Genomic DNA, 23,509 nt, shown 5'->3' with positions numbered 1-23,509 from the left:
TGCTATTTCCTCATTGTTTTTGGCAGATCTCATAGTGAGTTGTTTTGTTAGATGTTCAGGGATTGCCTGATGCTCTGTTTTGTCGTATTGCTGACATATTATAGTTGTCTAACCACATTGAGCAGTCCATATTAAATGGATTATTGCAGGAACTGGATGCATATAGGCTATTTATGGGAGGACTTATGGTATATAATCTGTAATGAATGTATCTGGTAGGTAAAAACTGGAACTGCAATTTTTCAGGGATCTGCACCAATCTTGTCTAAGTGCAAAACTAATTTTAGACTGCTTGTGGCCAAATTAAGGCTTTGGTTAATATTAAAATATTACAAATGTTAGAATATTCATGAATAACTGATGGGCTTACAAACTTTATAGAATATCTGACAATGATATTCTGGATAAATTTTATAATGATTCAAATGTTAACTTTAAAAAATCCTATTTGTTGGACATCTATAACACGTGGTTGGGCTTTACGACACCTATAATACGCACAGGGACTAACATTTCTGTTGTTGCTTGTGTATGGATGCAGGTAACAGAGCTCACCTTTTCAAATAGGATGTTTTTGGGTTGATGTTGCTGTTGGACAGTAAAGCCTATGGGCGATTTTGTTCTTTTGAAACATTGTTTCTTCACTTGAAAATCTTGTATAATTTCAATGAAATAATACAGTTTTTCCCATTTACTTGTCGGAGTTGTTTTGGTCTTCTGACGTTTTGTCAGCTGTGTATAATTATGTATTTTAATTTAGGCAAAACACACACACACACACACACACACACACACACACACACACACACATATATATATATAGAGAGAGAGAGAGAGAGAGAGAGAAAGAGAGAGAGAGAGAGAGAGAACCTGAGTCTCATCTGTGCCAAACAATTGGTCTTGCCAAAGGTTAATAGAACTTTTGCTATCTTCTCCTACTCTATTCACCCACTCCTTTGTGGAGTCATTCAACTTATCATAGCCATATTTGGCCTGAAGCTCCAAGAAGGTCCTATCGAAGCTCTCTTTTCTTTCTATCTTCTCTTTTCTCCTCTGATGAGAAGATGTATGATTGTATCGAATTACTTCATACCTTAATAAATCATTGAAATACTCATATGTGAGACCACGGGTCTTACATATGGGGGGGCAGATTAGACCCAATGCTTTTGTCTTGTGTTCATAAATATTTTTCCGTTTAATTCTTCTTCTAAGGTTGATGTATTAACTTGTAGTTATGTTGAATTTCTGTCCACCATCACACAATGTCAGCAGCTCACAACTACTAACACCGACAGCAATCATGAGTACTAACCCGTACTCAAGTCTAATTTTCTCTAAGCCATGGGCATCCCAATGACCCCCCCAAAGGGTGATCAAACACATCAGATCAGTGCCTCTTTCCCGAGGAAACAACTGTCATCCAGTGTGTGGCTGAGAAAACCCTTCTCGGTAATTACTCACACCATATTACCAACCATCATGTCCTAGCCATTCCAGCTTAGAAGCCCAACGCCCGTCAATCTCACCAACCTACACAAGGTTGTCCATTAAAACACATTCACATTAGCCACACATGCTAAAGTTACACGACAACACATAATCATTAAATCCAACACTTAGTTCCAGCCATCCCTAATTTCATATGTCCTACACATGGAATATTCAAAATCACCCAAGTGCCATGCTTCAAACATACGGGTAATTAGGCGTCCCTTTTTTTCCAAGTACAAGATTTCAATAAATTTTACAAATTACTTTAAATAAGTTAACTACAAGTTAATACATCAACCTTAGAAGAAGAATTAAACAGAAAAATATTTATGAACACAAGACAAAAGCATTGGGTCCAATCTGCCCCCCCATAAGTAAGACTCGCGGTCTCACATATGAGTATTTCAATGATTTATTAAGGTATGAAGTAATTTGATACAATCATACATCTTCTCATCAGAGGAGAAAAGACAAGATAGAAAGAAAAGAGAGCTTTATCCAAGGAAGAATTAAACAGAAAAATATTTATGAACACAAGACAAAAGCATTGGGTCCAATCTGCCCCCCCATAAGTAAGACCCGCGGTCTCACATATGAGTATTTCAATGATTTATTAAGGTATGAAGTAATTTGATACAATCATACATCTTCTCATCAGAGGAGAAAAGACAAGATAGAAAGAAAAGAGAGCTTTATTCAAGGAACCTGTAATTCTTACAAACCATGTTTAATCTCTCTCTCTCTCTCTCTCTCTCTCTCTCTCTCTCTCTCTCTCATGAACTAATCAAACCATATAAGGAAAACAATAAGAGAACTAATACTCCCTGTAGACGTTTGCCTGTCTCAGCCTTTCTTGGCTCCTTGTATACAAGTACAGGCTTGCAACTTGCAGCCACTGTATCTCTTTGGTTTTTTGTTAGAATATAGTCAAGTTGGTACTTAAAATAACGGAAATAGGCCTGGTCTACAACTTTGTGTGGGCCGTTTCACTAAATTCAACTGTATGCAAAATCGATCTACTTTTTGGGGATCTTTATCATAAATATGCTTTTTTATTTTCTCATATACTCTCATCTCTAACTATTATTTTTATTGAATAAATATAATTAAATTCTCAAGAAAGTACACTCACATAACAGTCCTCCCGGTTAAGAAAGTACACTCACATAACAGTCCTCCCGGTTAAGAAAGCAACTGTCCTCAGTTGCGTAGCTTGCAAAACCTGGTCTAGAAATTTGACAAAAGAAAAGTCCAACAAATCAACAGGGTTGTGCACATGGTACATTAGATCATACATTACCAATAAAGTGTGTTTGGCAAGTCCTACGAAAACCATCAACAGCCAAGTATGCATGTTGTTAAATATATTTGTTTTATTTTCAAAAAATAATAACAATTGATAAGAAGCATACCCGTCATACCAAAAGACCGATATTGTTGTTAAGATATCAACCATCTCGATCCATTGTCTTATATTGATGCCATATTCACCCTGGCTAATGAGCAACACATGCTCACACTCTCTCCAACTATACTAGTTGTCCACCATCACACAATGTTAACAGCTCACAACTACTAACACCGACAGCAATCATGAGTACTAACCTGTACTCAAGTCCAAATTTCTCTAAGCCATGGATATCCCCAATGACCCCAGATGGTGATCAAACACATCAGATCAGTGCCTCTTTCCTAAGAAAACATCTGTCTCATCGAGTATGTGGCTGAGAAAACCCTTCTCGGTAACTACTCACACCATATCACCACCATCACGTCTGAGCCATTCCGGCTTACGAGCACAAAGCCGGTCAATCTCACCAACCTACACAAGGTTGTCCATTCAAACACATTCACATTCACATTAGCAACACATGCTAAAGTTACACAACATCACATAAGCATTAAATCCAACATCACACAAGGTTGTCCATTCAAACACATTCACATTAGCAACACATGCTAAAGTTACACATCACATACGCATTAAATCCAACACTTAGTTCTAGCCATCCCTAATATCATATGTCCTACGCATGGAATATTCAGAATCACCCGAGTGCCATGCTTCAAACATAGTGGTAATTAGGCATCCCCAATTAACCATAGAAGGATGGATGGATAAACCGTGACATCCCTCCGGCCCGGATAGCAACTGTCTCAATTGCATCTTATGAACTTGCCCGTGTTTGAAAGTAAGATTGGGTGAGGTTGGGATAGGTGGGACAAAACCGTTCAAGTATCCATTTAAGAATTGACAAATAGAGTATAATTGTTCTGGAAGAGAATCCTTATTTTATTATAAAAATAAAAGAAAATTTAAATGATGTGAATGGTTGTAAATAAAAGTTAACACATACCTCCATTGTTGTGGTGTGATTAAAATTATTTATCAAAACAATTTAACACTCCAAGAGATGTGAATCGTTATGCTTTCTTTGGATAGGGAATATAAAGTTCTTAAAGATAATTTGTGAGAAACTTAACATCATAACAAGATAATGCATACTAACCTTGAGTGTTGAAAAGTTATTTGAGAGGATGTGAGATTATAAATAAACAATAGATAGAAATGACTTTTCAATACATTGAAAGTTTAAATACAAATATAAATATGAATGACTAGGAACAATTCTAGATAACAATCTTGATTAATAAAATGAAAACTTGAATTTAACTATTTAATAATAACTCACTCTTATGAATGAAAAATAACAAAGTTCAAGACATAAAAGAAAGATAGATCAAATTAAACCGAACTATGTGGTCATGGCTACACCCACATGAGAGAGGATTTACATATGCCTCTCAACAATATGTGGGTACAAGAGCTCTTTTGAACCGAATGTATATTTGCCAGCATGATTTGTTTCTACCAGAGATATTGTCCATGCAGGTGCAATATAATCATATTTTGTTAGATCATTTTCCTTTGGTATTGGAGATGCATAGCCATTCTGTGGATGATTATAGGCCATTATTGGGAAAGGCTCCTCTTAAGGTTAACTAGACTTTCTTAGAGCATACTGTTTTCCATCAGTTTATGTTGCAGGTGTTACAAAACTTTCAAGGCCATGTAATCTTTGTTGTTGTTACAGGTATATATTTTATCATATTTTTGATAAATTAATGATCTTACAAAAATACGTTTAATTTAATTTGTGCAGGATTCAATTTAATGGAATATGCAAATGGGCACAAGATTAATGTATAGGTGTAAATGTGCACAGTCATTTATGTAACAAGGCCCACTAGCAATTATACATTGGGCAAGGTTTATTTTTTATGAAATGCTTTAAAAGCATTAGACTAAGGTTCAATTTTATAAAAATCCCAATTTTGGAAAAGCTGTGCTATTTATGGCTCCAAGGGCTAAATTTATTAATATGATTTAAATACCACATGTGGGAGTGGAGCCACACACGTCGGGGGGGGGGGGAGATTGCACCCAATCTTGTGTTGATGAGCTTTGGTTGAATTTAATCTTCTTGAAGGTGGTCAAAAACTTGTGGACAAAGAGGTGAAAGAGACAAACACAGAGTTGCGTTGGGCGCCTTCTTTTTCTTCCAGCTAGCCACGATCTTTTTTCCTGCCCGTTGAGAGGCTTGATAATCCAAAGCTTATAAAAGCTTTGATAAGGCTTTACAAACTTAAAACTTAGATTATATATATATATATATGAAAGCCTTTTTCTTTCTTATATATATATTTATTAAATTTTATTTAAAAAAATTGGTGGCAGTCGACAGCAGCTAGCCATAAGAAAACTTTTTTTTAAAGCTTTAGATTAAAAAGCTAAAAAATTCAGCTTTGTAAAAAAGTTTTGATTAAAGCTTTCTTTTATTTTAAAAAAAAATTAAAAAATCAAATTCTAGTTAAACTTTAGTTTTCTAAAATCTCTATTATTTTCATAAAACTTTTTGTTTTCTTCTAAAAGGCCAAAGCTTATACTTTAAAGTTTAATCATTAAAGCTTTTATATATATATATATATATATATATATATATATATATATATATATAAAATCAATTAATTAATTAATTAATTAAAACTTTTAAAAGTGCTTATTTTGTTTTTAACAATCCCCATGAAGATTTTTTTAAAAGATGGCCAATTCTTTGGAGCAATGACAAGAAACGTTGCTTTGTCACCATCGAGACTCGGCTCCCACAAATCATGAGCTAAGTCTTTGTTATACGATTACTCTTTACCAGTTCTAAATTAATTAAATTATTGTATGCATATTTTGTGTTGTCCAATCAACTATTTTGCAGCCAATCGATATGATATCTAAGCTAAGTATTTACTTTACTCTCTCTATTTATATTTTTATTTCAAATATTTAAGCATTTTGAGAGTATACTGTTTACAATTAACCTTAATTTATTGTTCCTCGATCCTTTAAATTTGTTTAAAATGGTCAAAAAATATCCTTTTAAATCCAAATAAATTTCATAAGTCATTGTTGAGATTATCACATTTTTTTAAGGATGATTATTTCATTTGCATGTGTAAAATTAATTATTTCAACGTTTATTTCCTAGTTTTTAATTAAAAATTATTTAAAAAATATAGTTTGCATGCTAGAAAAATCCATAAAAAGGAAAAGAAAGCTTTGTTGTTGAAAACCTCAAAAAGTTTTAGCTTTTGGGAGTAAGACCTTATCTCAAGGCCTGGAAGAGACCCTAAATTCTTTGTTCCAGTCTAATTATCTTTGTGATACAGAGATTTTAATATTTTCAAGATAGCCACAATAATGTGCAAAAGTTCAAGGGTTTTCATATTGTTGTGATATTTGAACACCACTCTTATTGTTTTATTCTCAACTCATTATACCTTGACGTAAACTTTCTTATCCACCGTGAATATTAGTTGCATCAGACATATTAAATACACTTGTTTATCTAACACTTTACCATGTAGATGTGCTTCCCCAACATCATATGAGTACGTATTCAACCCACTCATTAATTGCATTATGTGTTTAAATTGATACTAATTAATTCAAGATATATGAATCCTAGAACTTCTTTTAAATTGTTTGGTACCATATAGCACGAGCAATAATATTTCTTTTTCAAGATGATTTCAACACTCCCAAGTAAGTCCCTCTATTTTCCATAGTTAAAACATATATATACTTGCAATATTTGTGACCTTTTAATGATGTATTTTGTAGCAAGGTTGTTCGACACTTGCAAACGGTGACTCGAACACCTTGCAAGACTCAATATGATTGATGAAGATGAAGAAGAAGAAGAATACCACGACGACTACTCAGACTCTTGAGGTAACATATTTATTGCATTTGATTATTTATTAAACACTTTTTTTGGTAAACTTAAGGAGAGTTTTTATGCATCAAAAGTAGACCTTCTTGAAGGAACTGGCCCTTCCATCTTGAATTATACTTTATGAAATTTTCACTATGTATTAATATTGTGGTATGGGACACAAGATTAATCATGTGTGAAGGATTTCAATGCATACTTATCTCTACATCTATGTGGGATAATTTCTGGTGGTATGGGACACTAGAATTTATTACACATACAAGTCCTTCATATAATATATTTTGTTAGGGAACATACTTGAATTTATATAGTATATGACAATTGATCTCCTTTACTCGCATAAGCAAACAAGCATTTGAGGTGAGTTGCTTATCCAAGCAAGAGGGATGTTATATAATGTCCATTCTTTAGTTGTACGGGGATGCCTGAACACTAGTGTGCCATGCTAGTGAATTGGTATTGTGGGTGACTCCACATACCTAGTGGTATTGGCATAGCTTGAGACCATGCTTAACGGGTGTATGTTGTTTAAGTGTAACAAGTAGTGCCATGCTTGACAATTGTATTGTGGTCAAGTGAAACAAGTGGACTATGCTTTACAACTGCACACGGTCGAAGTGAAACAAGTGGTTTATGCTACTGATGTGCCATGCTCATTGGAGTGTAACGAGTTGCAACTCACACCATGCTAGATGATGTGTACATAGCGATACTCTCATCATAGTGAAACAAGTGGTAAATATATGATGTGTTTGTGGGTGAAGAGCAATGTGTGTGTGTCACACATAAGGGATCTTGTCTATATCATATTATTTTTTAATTATTTGTGATTTGATGATGGTGCAAGCATCACCAATTTTGGTGTCGCACGAGATTTGTTTTTGTTGTTGTAGCATTTTCTTTACGCAATTAAGGACAATTGCTTCCTCAGACAGGAGGACTGTTACAGGTATATATTTTATCATATTTTTTATAAATTAATGATCTTACAAAAATATGTTTAATTTAATTTGTGAAGGATTCAGTTTAATGGAATATGCAAATAGGCACAAGATTAATGTATAGGTGTAAATGTGCACATGGTCATTTATGTACAAGGCCTACTAGCAATTATATATTGGGTAAGGTTTATTTTTTATGAAATGATTTAAAGGCCCACTAGCAATTATATATTGGGCCTTTATTTTTGATGAAATGCTTTAAAAGCATTGGACTAAGGTTCAATTTTGTAAAAAGCCCAATTTTGGAAAAGCTATGCTATTTATGGCTCCAAGGGCTAAATTTATTAATATGATTTAAATACCGTGTGTGGGAGTGGAGCCACACACGTCGCGGCAGGGGGGTGGGGGAGATTGCACCCAATCTTGTGTTGATAGTGATGTTATTCTTTCTCTTGCCTTATGTTATGCTATGTGATTTGATTTTTCAATTTAATTCAAAGTCTTTGTTTTAATTTTTGATATAATTTATGAGTTTTTAATTATTTATTCAAGAAGATTAAAGGATCCCGTGACAATTGGGGTGTCAGCTTGGGATTGTTGTATGTTCAATATTCAGTATGGGATTCATAATACATCATATTTTAGGGAGAAGTTGCGGAACCTAGAATCGTTTTGGTTGATTTGAACCATTAGGTTTAAGAGGACGATACTTGTCCTGACATTGAGATAGGTATTGTTTGGTTGTCCCATTAGGTTGCAGCATTGCACGAGAATCAATATGTAAGATATAGGCTTATGGCTTGAATGGATGCCCTAATGGATTCTAATTGTCAAACACATACGTGCTTTGCTCGTATGCAACAAAACCATGCATGTGAGTATTGTTAGAATGCAAGATAGGCAAGGAGAATTGATTACTGATTCTACTTGTGTTCTAGATGTATGTATGGACTTTTATCGCCATTTGTTGGGTCCGCAGAGCAACAAGTCATGTCTCCTAATGTCATTGCAGTCTTTGTTTCACTTGGTTTGTCACCAGGTATCAGATATTTCTGCAAATGAATTGTAAAGAGATATTTATGCGGAAGAGGTGGAAGATGTGTTGAAGCATTTGCCTAAAGGGAAAAGTCCAGGATGGGATGGGCTCCCCAATGAGCTTTTCATGAAGTATGTTGATGAGTTAAAGGTCCCTCTCGCTTCTATTTTTTAGTAGGTATTGCATACATATATCGTGCCTGGCGAGTTGGAAGGTTGGGTTTGTACGTTTATTGCCTAAAGTTCCATCACCAATTAATCTACGCCAATGGAGACCGATCACATTGACGGGGACTATGTATAAGATATTTGCAAAGGTCTTGGCCAATAGGTTGTAGAGCGATTTCTTCCTACTTTGACTCATCCAAGGCAATACAGATTTATTAAAGGTCGGAATATTTTGCATAGTATACTGAATGTACAAACTGGAATTGATTATGCAAGAGCTTCGAGGCAAGAGGTGGTTATGATTCAACTAGATATTGAAAAGGCTTATGATCACGTTAGTTGGTCTTTTCTTTCACAGCTTATGCTGGCTATGGGATTTGGCCCTCGCATGTCTTCTTTAATTTATACTATTAGCCAACATGCAGTGGCTAGGCTTATGATTAATGGTGGGGTGATTGAGCCGATTCATTTGATGAGATCGGTCAAATAGGGATGCCCACTTAGCCCTCTCTTGCAGTTGTTACACATCCAATCTTATCTTGACTAGATAAGCTAGTGTGGGGGACGGTGAAGTTGTCGGGCTTACTCTTCCTAGCGGAGAGCAGATGGTCAGATAGACATTGGCAGATGATTCTTTCATGTTCCTTAAGGCTCAAAGAGATAATGTTCAGAAGGCTTTGTCTGTTTGGGATACTTTTGGTCTTGCTTCAAGGTTATATATTAATATGTAGAAATTTGCTATGGTAAGCTGTACCGAGAGCGATTTGCTTGGTTGGGATGGAATGGACAGGTCATACAAAGGGGATGCATCACATGCCACTTGGGTTATCCAAGTGTAGTTGATGTTGATTCACAGGCTTTGTTGACATGGATTTCTGCAAGGATAAATGATAAGTTTGTGTATTGGAGATCTCGGGGTTGGCCTATGCATGTTCGGCTCAAAGTGGCACAATCCATTATGATTAGCATGATATCTTTTTTCTTGCCTTTATTGCCTTCACCTTCCCCGTAACTGTATATATCCATGTGGAACCCGAAAATATTGATGAATTTTCCGAAAAGACAATAAGCAGCCTCTATGTGGCAACAAAGCATCTATAATTCTCAATTGTCCCAATCGAGCCATTTTATTGAATTTTGGCCGCTCACTCCAGAAGTCATGAAGTAACCAACATCTCACCTGCCAAATAGAATTCAATTGCAACCCACTGATCTAAAGGCTTCCATTTAGTGTGTGCCAACACCTCCTTCCATGAGATCATCAAATGAGAAAGGAGAGGTGAAGCCACCACTCGAACCTATTGGGAACCATTCATTACATCCCACCATGTACCATCAATGCTGGTATTACCATGCACAAGTCCGACCTCCTCTATAAAGGCCTTAGCCATTACCACTCATGGCTCTTGAGATACACATATATCTTGCAATAAAGGCCATATGTAATCTGACATCTAATAGGGTTGCGCCTCCACTCCTTTTTGGAGTAGTAACATGTTCCCAAGAAATCCACATCTGCCATGGCTTATTTCTTGCTCTTTTCCATAGCATAAATCTAATGGCTATTGTATCTAATGCAAAGCTAACACTTACACTGTTTGGTGATATTCCCCAGTTGGAGGATCAGCAACCTTGGTTAGATTGGACATTTCGAAAGCCTCAGGACATTGTCTAGCGTACAACAAATCAAGTGTACTATATGATGGTGGAAGATAAGCGCTGTATCACTGAGAAGGCTAATAGGGTATGGAACATCAGGAAAAGTAGGGCCTGGTGGAAGGAAATAATCTTATAGGGCTGGTGGTCTAAGATTCCATATCAAGGGAAGGTGTTCCTATGGCGCATGCTAGTTGGAGGCTTACCATTGCTTCTGGTAATTATGTGTTTTGTACTACATGCTTGGAAACATGCTCGCATCTTTTTGTTTCATGTCTGGTGGCAAAGAAGGTGTGGGATTTCCTTTCTCGTGTATGGATTCCATTGACAGATAGGCCCGTAAAGGGTAAAGATTGAATTTTTGGCAAGATTTCGAATGGGCCGAATAACCCATACCATTCAGTTTTCTTTCATTTTTTCAGGTGAATAGGTTTGTGGCATATCTGGTTAACTCCTTCATATTTGATGCAAAAGTTGGTATTATAGCTCACATAGGTCGTATAAAAGGGGTACTATGCAAGTCTTTTCCTTGCGGTCAGCTCATTTCGTGGAGAATGACACGACTATATATTGGATGAGGGTACTCTGAGCTACACCTGTGGTTCGGAGTAATTAGTGAGGGAAAGCTAGTACATCACTTGTGGTTTGGAGTAATTAGGGAGGGAAAGCTAGTACGTCACCTGGCAGCCATGTGGCCATTTATAAAGTAATTTTTGGTAATATGTCTTCTATTACGAAGAGAGAGAGAGAGAGAGAGAGAGAGAGAGAGATTGCGAGAGAGAGAGAGAGAGTCGGTGAGTTGGAGACATAGAGAGAGGGAGAGAGAGTTGGCTAGTTCGAGAGGAGTAAGAGTGATTGCGAGAGAGAGAGAGAGAGGGGGGAGAGGTAGAGAGGAGAGTATTAGAGAGAGAGAGAGAAAAAGAGTTAGAGAGAGTTGGGGCCAATGAGAGAGAGAGAGAGAGAGAGAGAGAGAGTTTTAAAAAAAAGGTATTTTGTTTTGTTTTAAATGGAAAAAGGCAAAAATGTTTTTTGAAAGCGAGGAGAAGGAACAAAGAGAAAACAGAGCGGGAAGAGAGAGAACAGAATTAGTTTTTTTAAAAAATGTTTTTTGTTTTGTTTTAAAGGGAAAAAATAAAAGAGAGAGAAGGCGGCCGGGCCAAAAATGCGTTTTCATGTGCGATCAGCAGGGCGGCAAAAACCGCGGCCGGCAAAGCAGTGTCTCCGGGCGGAGATACCGGTATAGACACGCCGACGGCATGCACACACTGCAACCGTTTTGTTTTTAGCTTGTACACAAACGAGGTGTGCCGTCCCGCCATAGCCAATGTTTCATCGGTTCTTTCACTCTTGACGAGACTTTGGAGAAGGACGATCAACTCTGCAAAAAACGAACGATTCGCAGCACTCTCCGCTAGCGTCACCAGGTGAGCTTCACTGTGAAGCTTCTTCTGCAAGCCGCATAGCTTTCTTCCTTTGCTTCCCATCGCAGGATACAGTGAAAAGTGGTCACCAGAAAAAGTCTGGCTGGATTAGCTTCTTTCTGCACGAAACAGGTCGTCCAGAAGAGCTCGATAATGTCCTAATTAAGTAAATTTATTGTATTTGTAACTTTTTTTTTTCCAGCACAGATGGAGCAAACTGAGTTGGGATGAGGCGTAATTAGGATGGAGCTCACCTCAGTTCTGCACAGAAATATCTGCAAACACTCGAATGGGCATCAACAGAGCTTTACCCTGATCCAACCTGAAACCTTAACCTCCTCTCCCTCCATCACAGGTCCGTTTAAACATTTTCTTTCGTATCATCGTCGTACATTACTGCCATTTTTCGCATGATACTTCATTCTTTTGATTACTGAGTTGCCATTTATTTATTTATTTATGTCACTCTTTCTTTCGTTTCAGTGCAAATAAAAAAAGCACATCTTTCTGCTTGTACGTTTCTTTGCATTTTTGAATCCTAAGTTGCCATTTGTTTGCTTAATATTTGTCGTGTATAACTCTGAACTCTCCACATAAAAAAAAGAAGACAAGAAACGCAATATTCTCCTTGTACTTACTGTTGTAAAGCTCTCCGTGTTTTTAACATATTTGTTTGTAAATTTCTCCATTTGTTTTAATGGATGCTTAATGGGATCCCAAAGGAACATTTTGTAAGAAGTTAGGAACCTAAATGGGCTTTGTCAGCTCGACAAGCAAGCACTATGAAAAACTAGAATGTTCTCCGTAGTATGTACAGCCAAATTTGTCAAAACATCAGTCATTCCTTGAGAGGAGACCTGAAAAAACCTTTGCATTCCAGACATAGCTCCTGGAAAGCAAGACAAAAGTGTTAGAAGTCATCTCCTGTCCAGTTTTATACACCAGGGCCTTTGTTGTGGGTGTGCCCGCCCTTACGAGGTGTTTCATCATTTTTCCCCACTCTCCGCATTTTTCCCCTATTTTTTCCCATTTTTCTGTGGCTTGGGAGGCAGCCCATGTGCTGGCCGACTGCTGAACTGGTCCACGACTGCATCTGGGAGGTGGCCGACTGCTGTTGATCTGGCCGACTGGAGATATGTCTGGTCGTGGAGTTCTCAAGGCGAGTCGGCCTGCTGTAGGCAGCCGACTGCACATGTGGGGGCATATAAATAGGCCCCCAGCCCCCATACCACACTTGTATCATATTCGGGATCTTCTTGTGTATATCAGAGCAGAGTTACACGCCTACATCTCTCTCTCTCTTGCTGTTTTTCTACCTGCGTTTTTTGCTCTTGTGTTCCTAGATCTGGTCATCATCTCCGTTGCGTATTCTGACATGGTATCAGAGCCCTAGGCTCTAGATAGGTCTTGGGATTTGTGTGAGCAAGAGGGGGACTGTTTTGTGGCTGATTGGTGGACTTTTTTGGGCTGATCGGGAAGAGAAGGTGCAAGAGGAAGGCGGGCTGATTTGCTGGACAGCCACTTGCAGGTTTTAGTTCTTCTTTGTTCCCACCCACCCACCCTTTTTAGAGTACATCCCCGCTATGGCAGATCTGTTTGAGATGGCCGAGAGACATGTGAAGATCCCAACACTCCCCACGTTCCCGGTGGACGGTCAGTTGGACGGGAGCAACTACGGCATATGGAAGGTGATGATGGAATCCGTTTTGGAGTCTTACGACCTCGCCGATTTTGTCGTTGTTGGTGTTCCACGGCCGGAAGTAGAGGAAGGGGAGTTACCGTCGACCCGAAAGGACGGGGAGGCCCAGACACAGATGTGGGATCGTGTCAACGCCAGGGTCCGTTCGTTTATTTTCCTCAATTGCACACCGCAGGTAATCAAATGACGGTGGCCAGAGGTATATGGCAGCATTTGGCCTCACTTTACAACAGGGTATCGCCCATGAAGAGGATTTCCTTGGAAGTACAGATGCGGGTTATGAGCCCTGCAAAGTCGTCGACGATGCGGGAGCATATTGACAAGCTGCAGGCTCTTCAGCAGGAAGTTCTTCAGGTTGGGAAGGAGATATCGTCAGAGGACATGGCCATAACGTTGCTGTCACATTTGTCCTCTTCGTACTCAGCATTTTACTCGTCTTTGATTACCAGTGGCAGGCTCAGCACCATCACGTGGGAGGAGCTTGTGCCCATGGTCTTGGACCAGGAGGAACGATTCACGAACCCTCCTCAGGGTGGAGGTTCGGAGGCCTTAACTGGCCAACGGTCGAAAGGCCGTAACTCGGGCAAAGGGAAGGCTTCATCGGAGAAGTCTTCTGAGAAGAAGTCCGACGCTGACCGCGAGAAACTGAAGGCAGAGAGGACCTGTAATGATTGTGGCGAGAAAGGCCACCATTGGAGGCAGTGTCCCAAGCGGAAGACCGAGAAGGGTGAAGATTTATCAGTAGCAATCATGAAGACTCCGGCTTTTGTGCACCTGGAGGTGGTGGACACCGATGTTTCATTTTCTTCAGGCAGGGAGGAGATTGGAGGATTCTCCGCAACGGATACTCGGGAGTGGATTCTCGATGGTGGTGCTTCCAGGCACATGACTCCTTCCCGTTCCGGTTTACAGGATCTCTGTAGGCTTTCTGGTCATATTCTTACTGGGGATACGTCCACTATCCCAGTTCACAGTGAGGGCAGGATGGAGATAGTTCCCGATGGCAGAGGGGGGAAGCATTCCTCCCAGGTGTTGTATGTTCCGGCACTTGGTTTTCATCTGTCGTCAGTGCATCAGGTTTGCAAGACTGGCGTATGGGTGGAGTTTGATGAGCATTTTGTTGCTCTCCGGGACAAAGCAACAGGCCAAGTGGTTTGGGAAGGCGGAGTGGAGAATGGAGTTTACAGGCTTTCAGCACTCTCTCTCCCAGGTCCTCAGGATTGTGTTGAGTGGCAGTCTGGTAATGGCCACTTAAGTGTGGATACGCTGCATGTGCGAGCTTTCCGGGACCAGATGGTGGATAGCTTGCCAGTAGATGGCAGTAGTTGGCAGGAACTTTCCAGTACTGATGTTGGTAGTTCTTGTGTTCGTCAGTCAGAGGAAGCTGAACAGGTCACTTATGCTCTGATGTCTCGTAGTGTTCGGGACAAAGAACCTCCAGTAGTTGAGGATGTTCTTTCCACGGGGACCTTTCGGAAAGGCAGGCAGGTGGGAGGTGCTTACTTGCAGAAGGAGGTGGTTTCTCCAGGCTTAGTGGTTCCGGATTCAGAGGGGGTGGTTGATAGGCTTCATCAGGTTTCCAGGACTTGTTTGTGCACTGTAACAGGTGGTGATCCTTGTGAGCAGTGTGATGTCTCTTTAACTCAGAAGCTGTATGGTTCATGGATTTGGTTGATGGACACCAGATTGGACGGGAGCTTCTTGATGAGGCGGTTGAGCTCATGGTTGCAGATGAGTCTTTGGGAGGCAGGATTGCATTTCCTGTGGTTTCTGCGGCATGCAAAGGATCAGGGACTCTTGTACACAGGAGGGGGATTGTTGGATGGAGTCCGACTCCACGGTTGGAGTGACTCGGTTTGGGGAGGAGATCCGGACACGAGAAGATCTACTTCAGGCCCAGGAGCAGTATTACGGAGCAGTAGGAGACAGTCATCTTTTGCCTTGTCGAGAACAGAGGCAGAGTACCGGGCTGTTTGTGATGCTGTTTGTGAGGTGGTGAGGATGCAGAGGTTGCATAGTAGGTTTGGGCTTCCAGTGGAGGAACCCATGGTCATCCAAAGGCACTTTGTTCGTGAACAGATCGTTGCTGATGACATCTTGCTAGAGTTCTGTTCGACAGAGGACAGTATTGTGGACCTCTTCACGAAGTCGCTCTCTCAGGATTTGCTCAGGCGGCACCCCAGCTCCCAGTGGTTGGTTTCACAGCCAGGAGCTGAGAGGGGGTGTTAGAAGTCATCTCCTGCCCAGTTTTATACACCAGGGCCTTTGTTGTGGGTGTGCCCACCCTTATGAGGTGTTTCATCATTTTTCCCCACTCTCTGCATTTTCCCCCTATTTTTCCCCATTTTTTTGTGGCTTGGGAGGCAGCCCATGTGCTGGCCGACTGCTGAACTGGTCCACGACTGCATCTGGGAGGTGGCCGACTGCTGTTGATCTGGCCGACTGGAGATGTGTCTGGTCGTGGAGTTCTCAGGGCCAGTCGGCCTGCTGTAGGCAGCCGACTGCACATGTGGGGGCATATAAATAGGCCCCCAGCCCCCATACCACACTTGTATCATATTCGGGATCTTCTTGTGTATATCAGAGCAGAGTTACACGCCTACATCTCTCTCTCTCTTGTGCTGTTTTTCTGCTTGCGTTTTTTGCTCTTGTGTTCCCAGATCTGGTCATCATCTCCGCTGCGTATTCTGACAAAAAGAGCATTCTTTTTTATGTAGTAGCTTTTAAGACACATGCAGCTCTGAGTCTTTTGCGTGTATAATGGTTTACATTGTCACATAGAGATTATTATGCATTGTTTGGAAACTGCTGTGTAGTTATGCTCATGCTCATTTCTGAACTTATTGTAACATGTGGTTCCGGAGGCAAGTTTAAATGCATCACCTGCATTTAGTGTAAGATCCAACAGGCACAATGTCTCTCGATTTAAAAGGAGGTCCCCTTTGTACAGAAGCTTCTAAAAGCAGATAAAGAGGGAAGAAATTACCAGGAAGTGCAAGATGTTGTCCTTTGACAAAGTGGAAAAATTTGATGGTCAAGTTTTTGGACACCCTCTGCAGCTATCTAGTTCAAAGACAGTGCTGCCATGTTTATGCAATTTTCTCAAGCACAAGCTTGTTATGTCTGAATCACAAACAGCAGACTTTTTGCCAACATGTGTAGAGAGTATAAATCATATTGAGCGGGTGCATGCACCAAAAGGTGCTTCCGAAAGAAATAACTCTGTATCCAGTTTAGGACAGGGAAAACTCAGGTTTCAGGTATTCCCCAACTATTTTGGCGTGGCAGATGAAGCCTGTTTATGGACATCAAGACTCAAAATTGAAGATGTTCCATTGCCTGCAGAGGAAAGATGCCTGCATACAGTAGATTATGTGAAGGCTTTCAACACCAAAGACATTATCACCAGTGAGAATTTTGTTGCTCCAAATGCCACTTTTAAGGTTGGGGTGATGTCTTCACTTCTAGAATTGAATGCTTTTTTTTTTTCAGGAGAATAATTTCAATCACTCGACCTTATCTAATGTAAGAGGGTATTTAAGAGTTTATTTGAAGGATTACATCAACAGCAGTGTATAAACCAGAAAAATGAGTGGGCATGGGGAGCAACATCACCTGCTGAATGCAACATGTTTTTGTGATGGGTCTGGGTAGGAGGTAACAAACAGAAGTCTTGAAACTGGTCAATTGGAGAAATGTGGATATTTTCATATAAATGCTGGAGATTGTGAAAAGGTTTCTTGTATTCAGAGGCAGAATGAAGCTTCAGATGGTTCAAAAGAATGGTTACAAGAGTGTGATGACAGAATGAAGGTCAAACTTTTGAGTCATGGAAATAATGTAGCATTTCAACTATGATGCATGTTTTATTTGCTTGAAGAAGTAGAAATCTGGACATTTTTGCATTCAAATTCACCCAATAAACTTGTGGCACTTAAGCCAGCTGCCATAACTTAGCTGGTGGGGCTGTGGCTTCAGCTCATTGCCAGGTGAGGTATGGGGACTGGTTAGGTTTGTGTATTTGTGGTGTGTGGGCATTTCAATAAGAGAGTGCAGTATTTAAGTAGCTTTAAAATATTTTCTAATTGGGGGAAAATACTAATTGTAGGTCACAGAACAGATATCTCTTACTCTGCTTGAAGCCCAAGATTGTTCTTTGACCAGGAAAATCAAGAGTTCATCATCAACACAAACACAGGAGGTACAAGAGGAAGGAGGGGCTGTTTGTTTGAGAAGTCTTGGGAAGGTGGTTCTTGCAGCAGCAGGGAGCAACATGGTTGCATTAAATGATGGAATGAAGGTCCCCTTGTCTCAGAGACATGGATCCAGCAAATTTTCTTACGCTGGCAACTGGATCCAACAAGAATTGAAGGCCTCAATTAAGGTCAGATGCTAAGCTAGTTTTGGCTGTTTTGTTCCAGTGTAGAGTCTCTTGTTTGGAGGTTCTTGTTTGCACACTGAGTTTAAGATACGGTTGTCCCAGCTTATCAAGGAACACTATGTTCTATTTCTTAGTGGAGACTTTGGTTGCATCTTCCAGGTTGCAGAGAAAACACTCATTTGTTTACTGGAGGAGAGAGTAAATTTCCATGCAGCACTTCAAGAGGCACTTGGGCATGGCAATGTCGACACACTCAGATTGCAAGAGCTCCTGGACTTGGAGAAGTCAAGACATGACTTTTCCAAGAAGGACATTGAAAAAATCCAAAAGACCTTTGGGTTATTCTGGAATACAGGGTTAGAGGCAATTGCAGTGGAGATTGCAGAAGATAAATTGTGCCAGGAAGAGCTGGAGCTGATGAAGATGACAGGTACTTCTGTTGTGAACGACAATGGATCTTGTTTTGACTTCTCTCAGCTTACAGACAGTGTGAATATGGATGAGATGGACTTGATTGAGATGTTCTACTGTCAAGATAAAAATACCAAGAATCAAACAATAGGTGCCTTGGGTAGCAGTATGCCAGTGCAAACAAGAACAAGGGTGGAGTTTCTTCAACTTTTGGAAGCGCAAGAGTCCCATTTCAGAAATGCAAAGGATGCTGTTGAGAACCTTGAAAGGAAGCTGACCCTCATAGAACACGAGAAACTGAAGCTGGAAGAACTTGTGGAGAGGATCAGATCTGATGCAATTCTGAACATCAATGCAGAGGATGTTTTGAATAAGTTGGAGAGGACTTTGTCTGAGGAAGATCTTGCAAGACAATTCACTTGTATATATGTCTCACCTGTTTTTGAGGATAGGAAAGCATATCGGTCAAAGGCAGGTCATGATAAATCTGGACAACATAAAAAGCCCACTTCTGAGAACTTAGATCACCAGAAAGATTTGGAGATACAGGAACTAAGAGCAGAAATCCAGAACCTTCGAAATGAGGTTCGGATGAGAAGGAAGACAGGCATCCTCTTTGAGAAGGTACCAGTTGGTATTTTGCACATCAGATTTGGTCACATTAGAGTGAATATCTCTCTCGAATTATTTGCTTCTGATTAAATGTCTCTCATAAAGTTGAACGAACTATCTGATTTTTGGAAAATTGGTTACAGGAGATCTCAAGCAGGACACCAAAATCAAATCCTGGAGGACATGCTGAGGGGCATTTGGGGAACACACATAGAACACTTTCTTTAGGAACCACAGCGAATGAGGGGTTGAGTTTTGACCCTCATTTTCCTCAGCTCTCTATGAATGACTGTGCGCCCAATGGATTCATGAAAGTAATGAAGGAGAAACTCGCAGATGCAAAGAGAGAGAATCCCGGGCCTTTTTTTTTTGCTGCAGACCATTGTGAAAAGCTTATTGTGATGGAAAGGTTGGTTTTGTTTGCTCAACATGTCTATTGGTTTCGGCTAAAATAATATTGGCGGTAAAATATAGTGGCTTCCTCAAACACCTGCAATATTTTGCAAATTTTTACTCAATTGTTTTTGCAAGGTGGTTTTAGGTCTAAAATTGTCCAAGAAAGGTTAGAACAAAGAGATCCTGAAACCATTGTGGTGGCAAAAGCGCTAAAAGATGAAATGCAAAAAGCTAGAAGGATGGAAACGGGAAGAGAGCCACTTGAATGTAAGTCCTACTGCCATGATAGAAAACTCAATATTGTAGGCTGTTTGAAGGATGGAATGAATCAGACATTGATTAGCTTCTGTTTTATTGTGGATGTGTTTATATCGCTCCAGATAGGTTGCATTCACTAAAAGAGATGTTTCAAAAACTAGCAGTCATATGCAAGGAACACGAGGAAGAGTTTTTCAACAGTAGAAGACCAAAGAGTGGGGAAGACAATCCTAAGCTTCAAGCATTGGGACATGTATGCTTTGGGCTTTTGTCTGAAATGAAGATCTCACTTGAGGAACTCAATGAGGAGTTGCAAAAGCAAATCTCTATTGTAAGGATGTAATTCTTCATCTTTTTACATTCTCGGTTTTAAAACAAAGGTGCAAGGCACATTAGCTGACTCGTAACAGTAACTCGAGTATCCAAGTATCTTTTGGGAATCCTAGATCCTGATGCTTGCAAGTTGCTACTATATATATTTGTGTGTGTGAGTGAGAGAGAGAGAGAGAGAGAGAGAGAGAGAAAGAAAGAAAGATTTTATTAACGTCTTCCAAAAGACCGAACTCGGCCTATGAGACAAATCAGTGTACTTGTGTGGGGTATCCTCTGTCATCCCAACAAAATGAAAAAGTACTGAACTAAAAAGCTGAATTTGGGTGTGCAATAAGTACAATGAGTGGGGGCGGGGATGGAGCTCTACTACTAGGAGAATGCAAAGCTATATGCATGGAGTATACAATCATGATATGCAACCTAGCTAGCTCCATCCTGTACCATACTGTGAGAGAGAGAGAGAGAGAGAGAGAGAGAGAGCATATTAAATGTCTATGATAGACCAAACGGTCTATGAGATTAAGAATAAGTACATGTGATCCATGAACAACTGGATGTCAAAAACATGAGAAAGGAAACATCTACGGAAGAAAGATGGGCTTAGGCACTACATGGACCCGAGTGAAAGCTCATCAATGGTTCATCCTCATCCGGTGGAGCGCTCAGCTTTGGCCCATGATACTCTACAAGATTTCTTGAATGATACATTGGATGCATCCTCCAATGGCTCGGTAACTCCAGCTTGAAGACTACATCACTAAGCTTCTTGATAATCTTGAATGGGCCTTTCTTCTTCAGAGCTAGTTTGGAAGCAACTTCCTTGAACTGTTTGATCTGATCTTCAAATAAATCCAATCTCCTTCTTTGAAGGTACTATCCCATTGATGTTTGTCAGTCTCGTGGACTTGCTCTGTCTTCTGCATTTCTTTTGGAACTTGTCGCGACTCGCAATCGCTGGTCCAAATCCTAACCACCTGGTCTGTACCATAGTTCCGTGTAGACGTTTCGAGAGCTCGGGTCATCGGGTTAAGTGCGAAGCTCGTGGAAGTGGGTGTGGAAACACTCTCTCTAGGAATGCTAGGGATGTGTACCCTCTCGAAAGATGTGCGTGGGCCGTCAATCAGAATGATTGCGTACCACAACATCATCTCAGGAGAACTTGTGCTTCAATTATGCACTGATGTCACGCATCCAGAAGGACTCGGAACATACTCATATTGGGGAGACGCTTTCCAAACCGACTTGGAAGTAGACCATGGAGGCGGAGCTCGACTCTATCGAGCGGAATCAGACTTGGGAGTTGGTTCCTAGATCGGCAAAGTGGAAGGTGATTGGTGTCAAGTGGGTCTATAAGACCAAGTACAAATCAGATGGGACTTTGGATCATAGTTACTGGGGGATATTCCAAAATGTTCTGGAACGTTCCCCCACAAGGAACGGCTAGGGGGAAACGTTCCGGAATGTTCTGAAACTTTCCTCTGATAACAGGCCCAAAAACCCTTTAAAAAAGGCAAAATATTAAAAAAAGCAATTTTCTCTATTTTTACATAATTTTTCAACGTTTTAGCCTATCCTACTTAAAATTCATAATTTAAAATGACATTTTTAAGAATTCCAAGAGTTTCGTTGCTGACGTGGCATTCCCCTCGTTCCCGTTCTAGGGGCTCAAAACGTTCCCGTTCACAGGCTGGGATGGATTTTGATGATACGTTTGCACCGACTGCCCGGATGGCGACCATACGAACAATTCTTGCTCTTGCTGCACACTGTCATTGACCCATCTTTCAGATGGATGTCAAGTCTGCATTCCTCAACGGGGAGCTAAAGGAGGAAGCTTATGTGGAAGATCCCCCGGGATTTTATGTTCTTGGCTCCAAAGGTATGGTCTATAGGCTGAAAAAGGCCTTATATGGTTTGAAACAAGCCCCCAGGGCTTGGTATGAAAAGATTGATGCTTTCTTTCAATGGAAGGGTTTCAAGCGGTCGGCGGCTGATCCAAATCTCTACATTTATCATGAGAAAAGGTTGTATACTCTTATCATTCTCTATGTGGATGATTTGTTCATCATGGGTAGCCCTGCAACATAAATTGCTCAGTCAAAGGTTGCCCTCAGTAAGGAATTTGAGATGACAGATCTTGGGGTGCTTAACTTCTCTCTTGGATTGGAGAGTTTTCAGCGCTCAGATAGCATATTCATTTCTCGGGAGTGGTATGTTACAGAGCTGGTAGAGGCTTTCAGGCTGACAGATTGGAAGCCCATCACTTCCCCCATGGATCCCGGCATCAAACTCTCCTCTTTTGGATCCGATCCAGGAACAGATACACTTCTGTACATGAAACTTGTTGGTTCCTTGATTTGGTTGCTCAACATTGTGCATTTGTGGTGGGAACTCTCAGTGCTTTCATGCAAACACCTTTGGACACGTATTGCGGTACTTGAAAGGTACCAAGGATTTTGGCATTTTCTATGTAGAGGGGGCCACTTTACGTGGCTGGAGCGACTCCAATTGGGTTGGAGATGGAGATTCCCGACAATCTATTACAGGGTATTGCTTTACTCTTGTTGGATCTGGAGCCATTTCATGGATGAGTAAAAAGTAGCCTATGGTGGCACTTTCATCGACTACGCAGAGTATCGAGCGGCTTGTTCGGTTGCTTGTGAGGTGATTTGGTTACGAGAGCTACTTGAGGAGATTGGTTTTCGATCGCAGAAGCCTACCCTTATCTCATGCGACAACCAGAGTTGCTTGGCTATTGCTAAGAATCCGGTATTTCATGTGCGGACCAAGCATATAGAGATCCAATACCACTTTGTGCGGGAGCGGATCTTCGAGGGAGATATTATCCTTGAATATTGTCCTACCGAGGACAACACTGTAGACTTACTCACCAAAAGATTATCTAAGTCAGCTATCGGCGTTCATGGCAGCTCCTTGGGTCTTGGGCCACCCCTAGGACCTGAGAGGGGGTATGAGCATATATCATCACCTGTTGGTGGCTTTCTGGTGTCTACAGTGGCCATCTCTATGCTCTGGCATTTCCCATATTTTCCCCCTATTTTATGGGCCTTTGAGGTGGGTTGCCTACCCTTTTTTATAGTATTTTACCTATTTTCAGGTCATGTAGGAGCCTAGGAGGCAGTCGGCCAGCTCATATAGGAGTGTATATATATGCTGCCCTCTTCCGCACTTTTCATCATTCTTGATCACTTTGGTGAGCACCTTCAGCCCTTCACCTACGGAGTCCACTCCTCACCTATGGTTTGGTTGTATCCACTCTTTTCTTGAGGATTAGTGCATCAAGGTTTTGCTGTTTTCTCATCTCTCTTGGAGCTTCAGCGTTTCTGTCATTCGTCCACATCTTTCCACTGCTCTTTGACATGTGAGTGCTCTATGTAGGTGAGGCACATGCA

The 23,509-nt window shown here is 40.6% G+C and overlaps 1 protein-coding gene across 9 annotated transcripts in view; it reads left to right on the top strand.

Moving 5' to 3' along the window:
• The first annotated feature begins 11,723 nt into the window (after window positions 1-11,723).
• The window catches only part of LOC147618796 (uncharacterized), a 34,556-nt gene continuing 22,770 nt past the window's right edge, over window positions 11,724-23,509 (top strand). For 4 of the 9 annotated variants that reach the window (XR_015261969.1, XR_015261967.1, XM_086773862.1 and 1 more), the window contains exons 1-7: window positions 11,738-12,009; window positions 12,214-12,361; window positions 17,814-18,089; window positions 18,246-19,121; window positions 19,253-19,518; window positions 19,651-19,772; window positions 19,886-20,094. Coding sequence is in view for 4 of the 9 variants with exons in the window: in XM_086773862.1 (XP_086629988.1) it covers window positions 17,979-18,089; window positions 18,246-19,121; window positions 19,253-19,518; window positions 19,651-19,772; window positions 19,886-20,094 (1,584 nt within the window). In the remaining 5 variants the exon portion in view is untranslated. Of the gene's footprint in view, window positions 12,010-12,208; window positions 12,362-17,813; window positions 18,090-18,245; window positions 19,122-19,252; window positions 19,519-19,650; window positions 19,773-19,885; window positions 20,095-23,509 lie in introns of all 9 variants that reach the window. The other 5 variants (XM_086773863.1, XM_086773864.1, XR_015261970.1 and 2 more) reach the window with 5 other exon arrangements.

The sequence above is a fragment of the Cibotium barometz genome, chromosome 34 (assembly GCF_041138505.1).
Source record: "Cibotium barometz isolate CiBa-2024 chromosome 34, ASM4113850v1, whole genome shotgun sequence".
Taxonomy (NCBI): domain Eukaryota; kingdom Viridiplantae; phylum Streptophyta; class Polypodiopsida; order Cyatheales; family Cibotiaceae; genus Cibotium; species Cibotium barometz.
The sequence above is the reverse complement of the archived record's forward strand: the minus strand, read 5'-3'. Positions and strand labels throughout refer to the sequence as shown.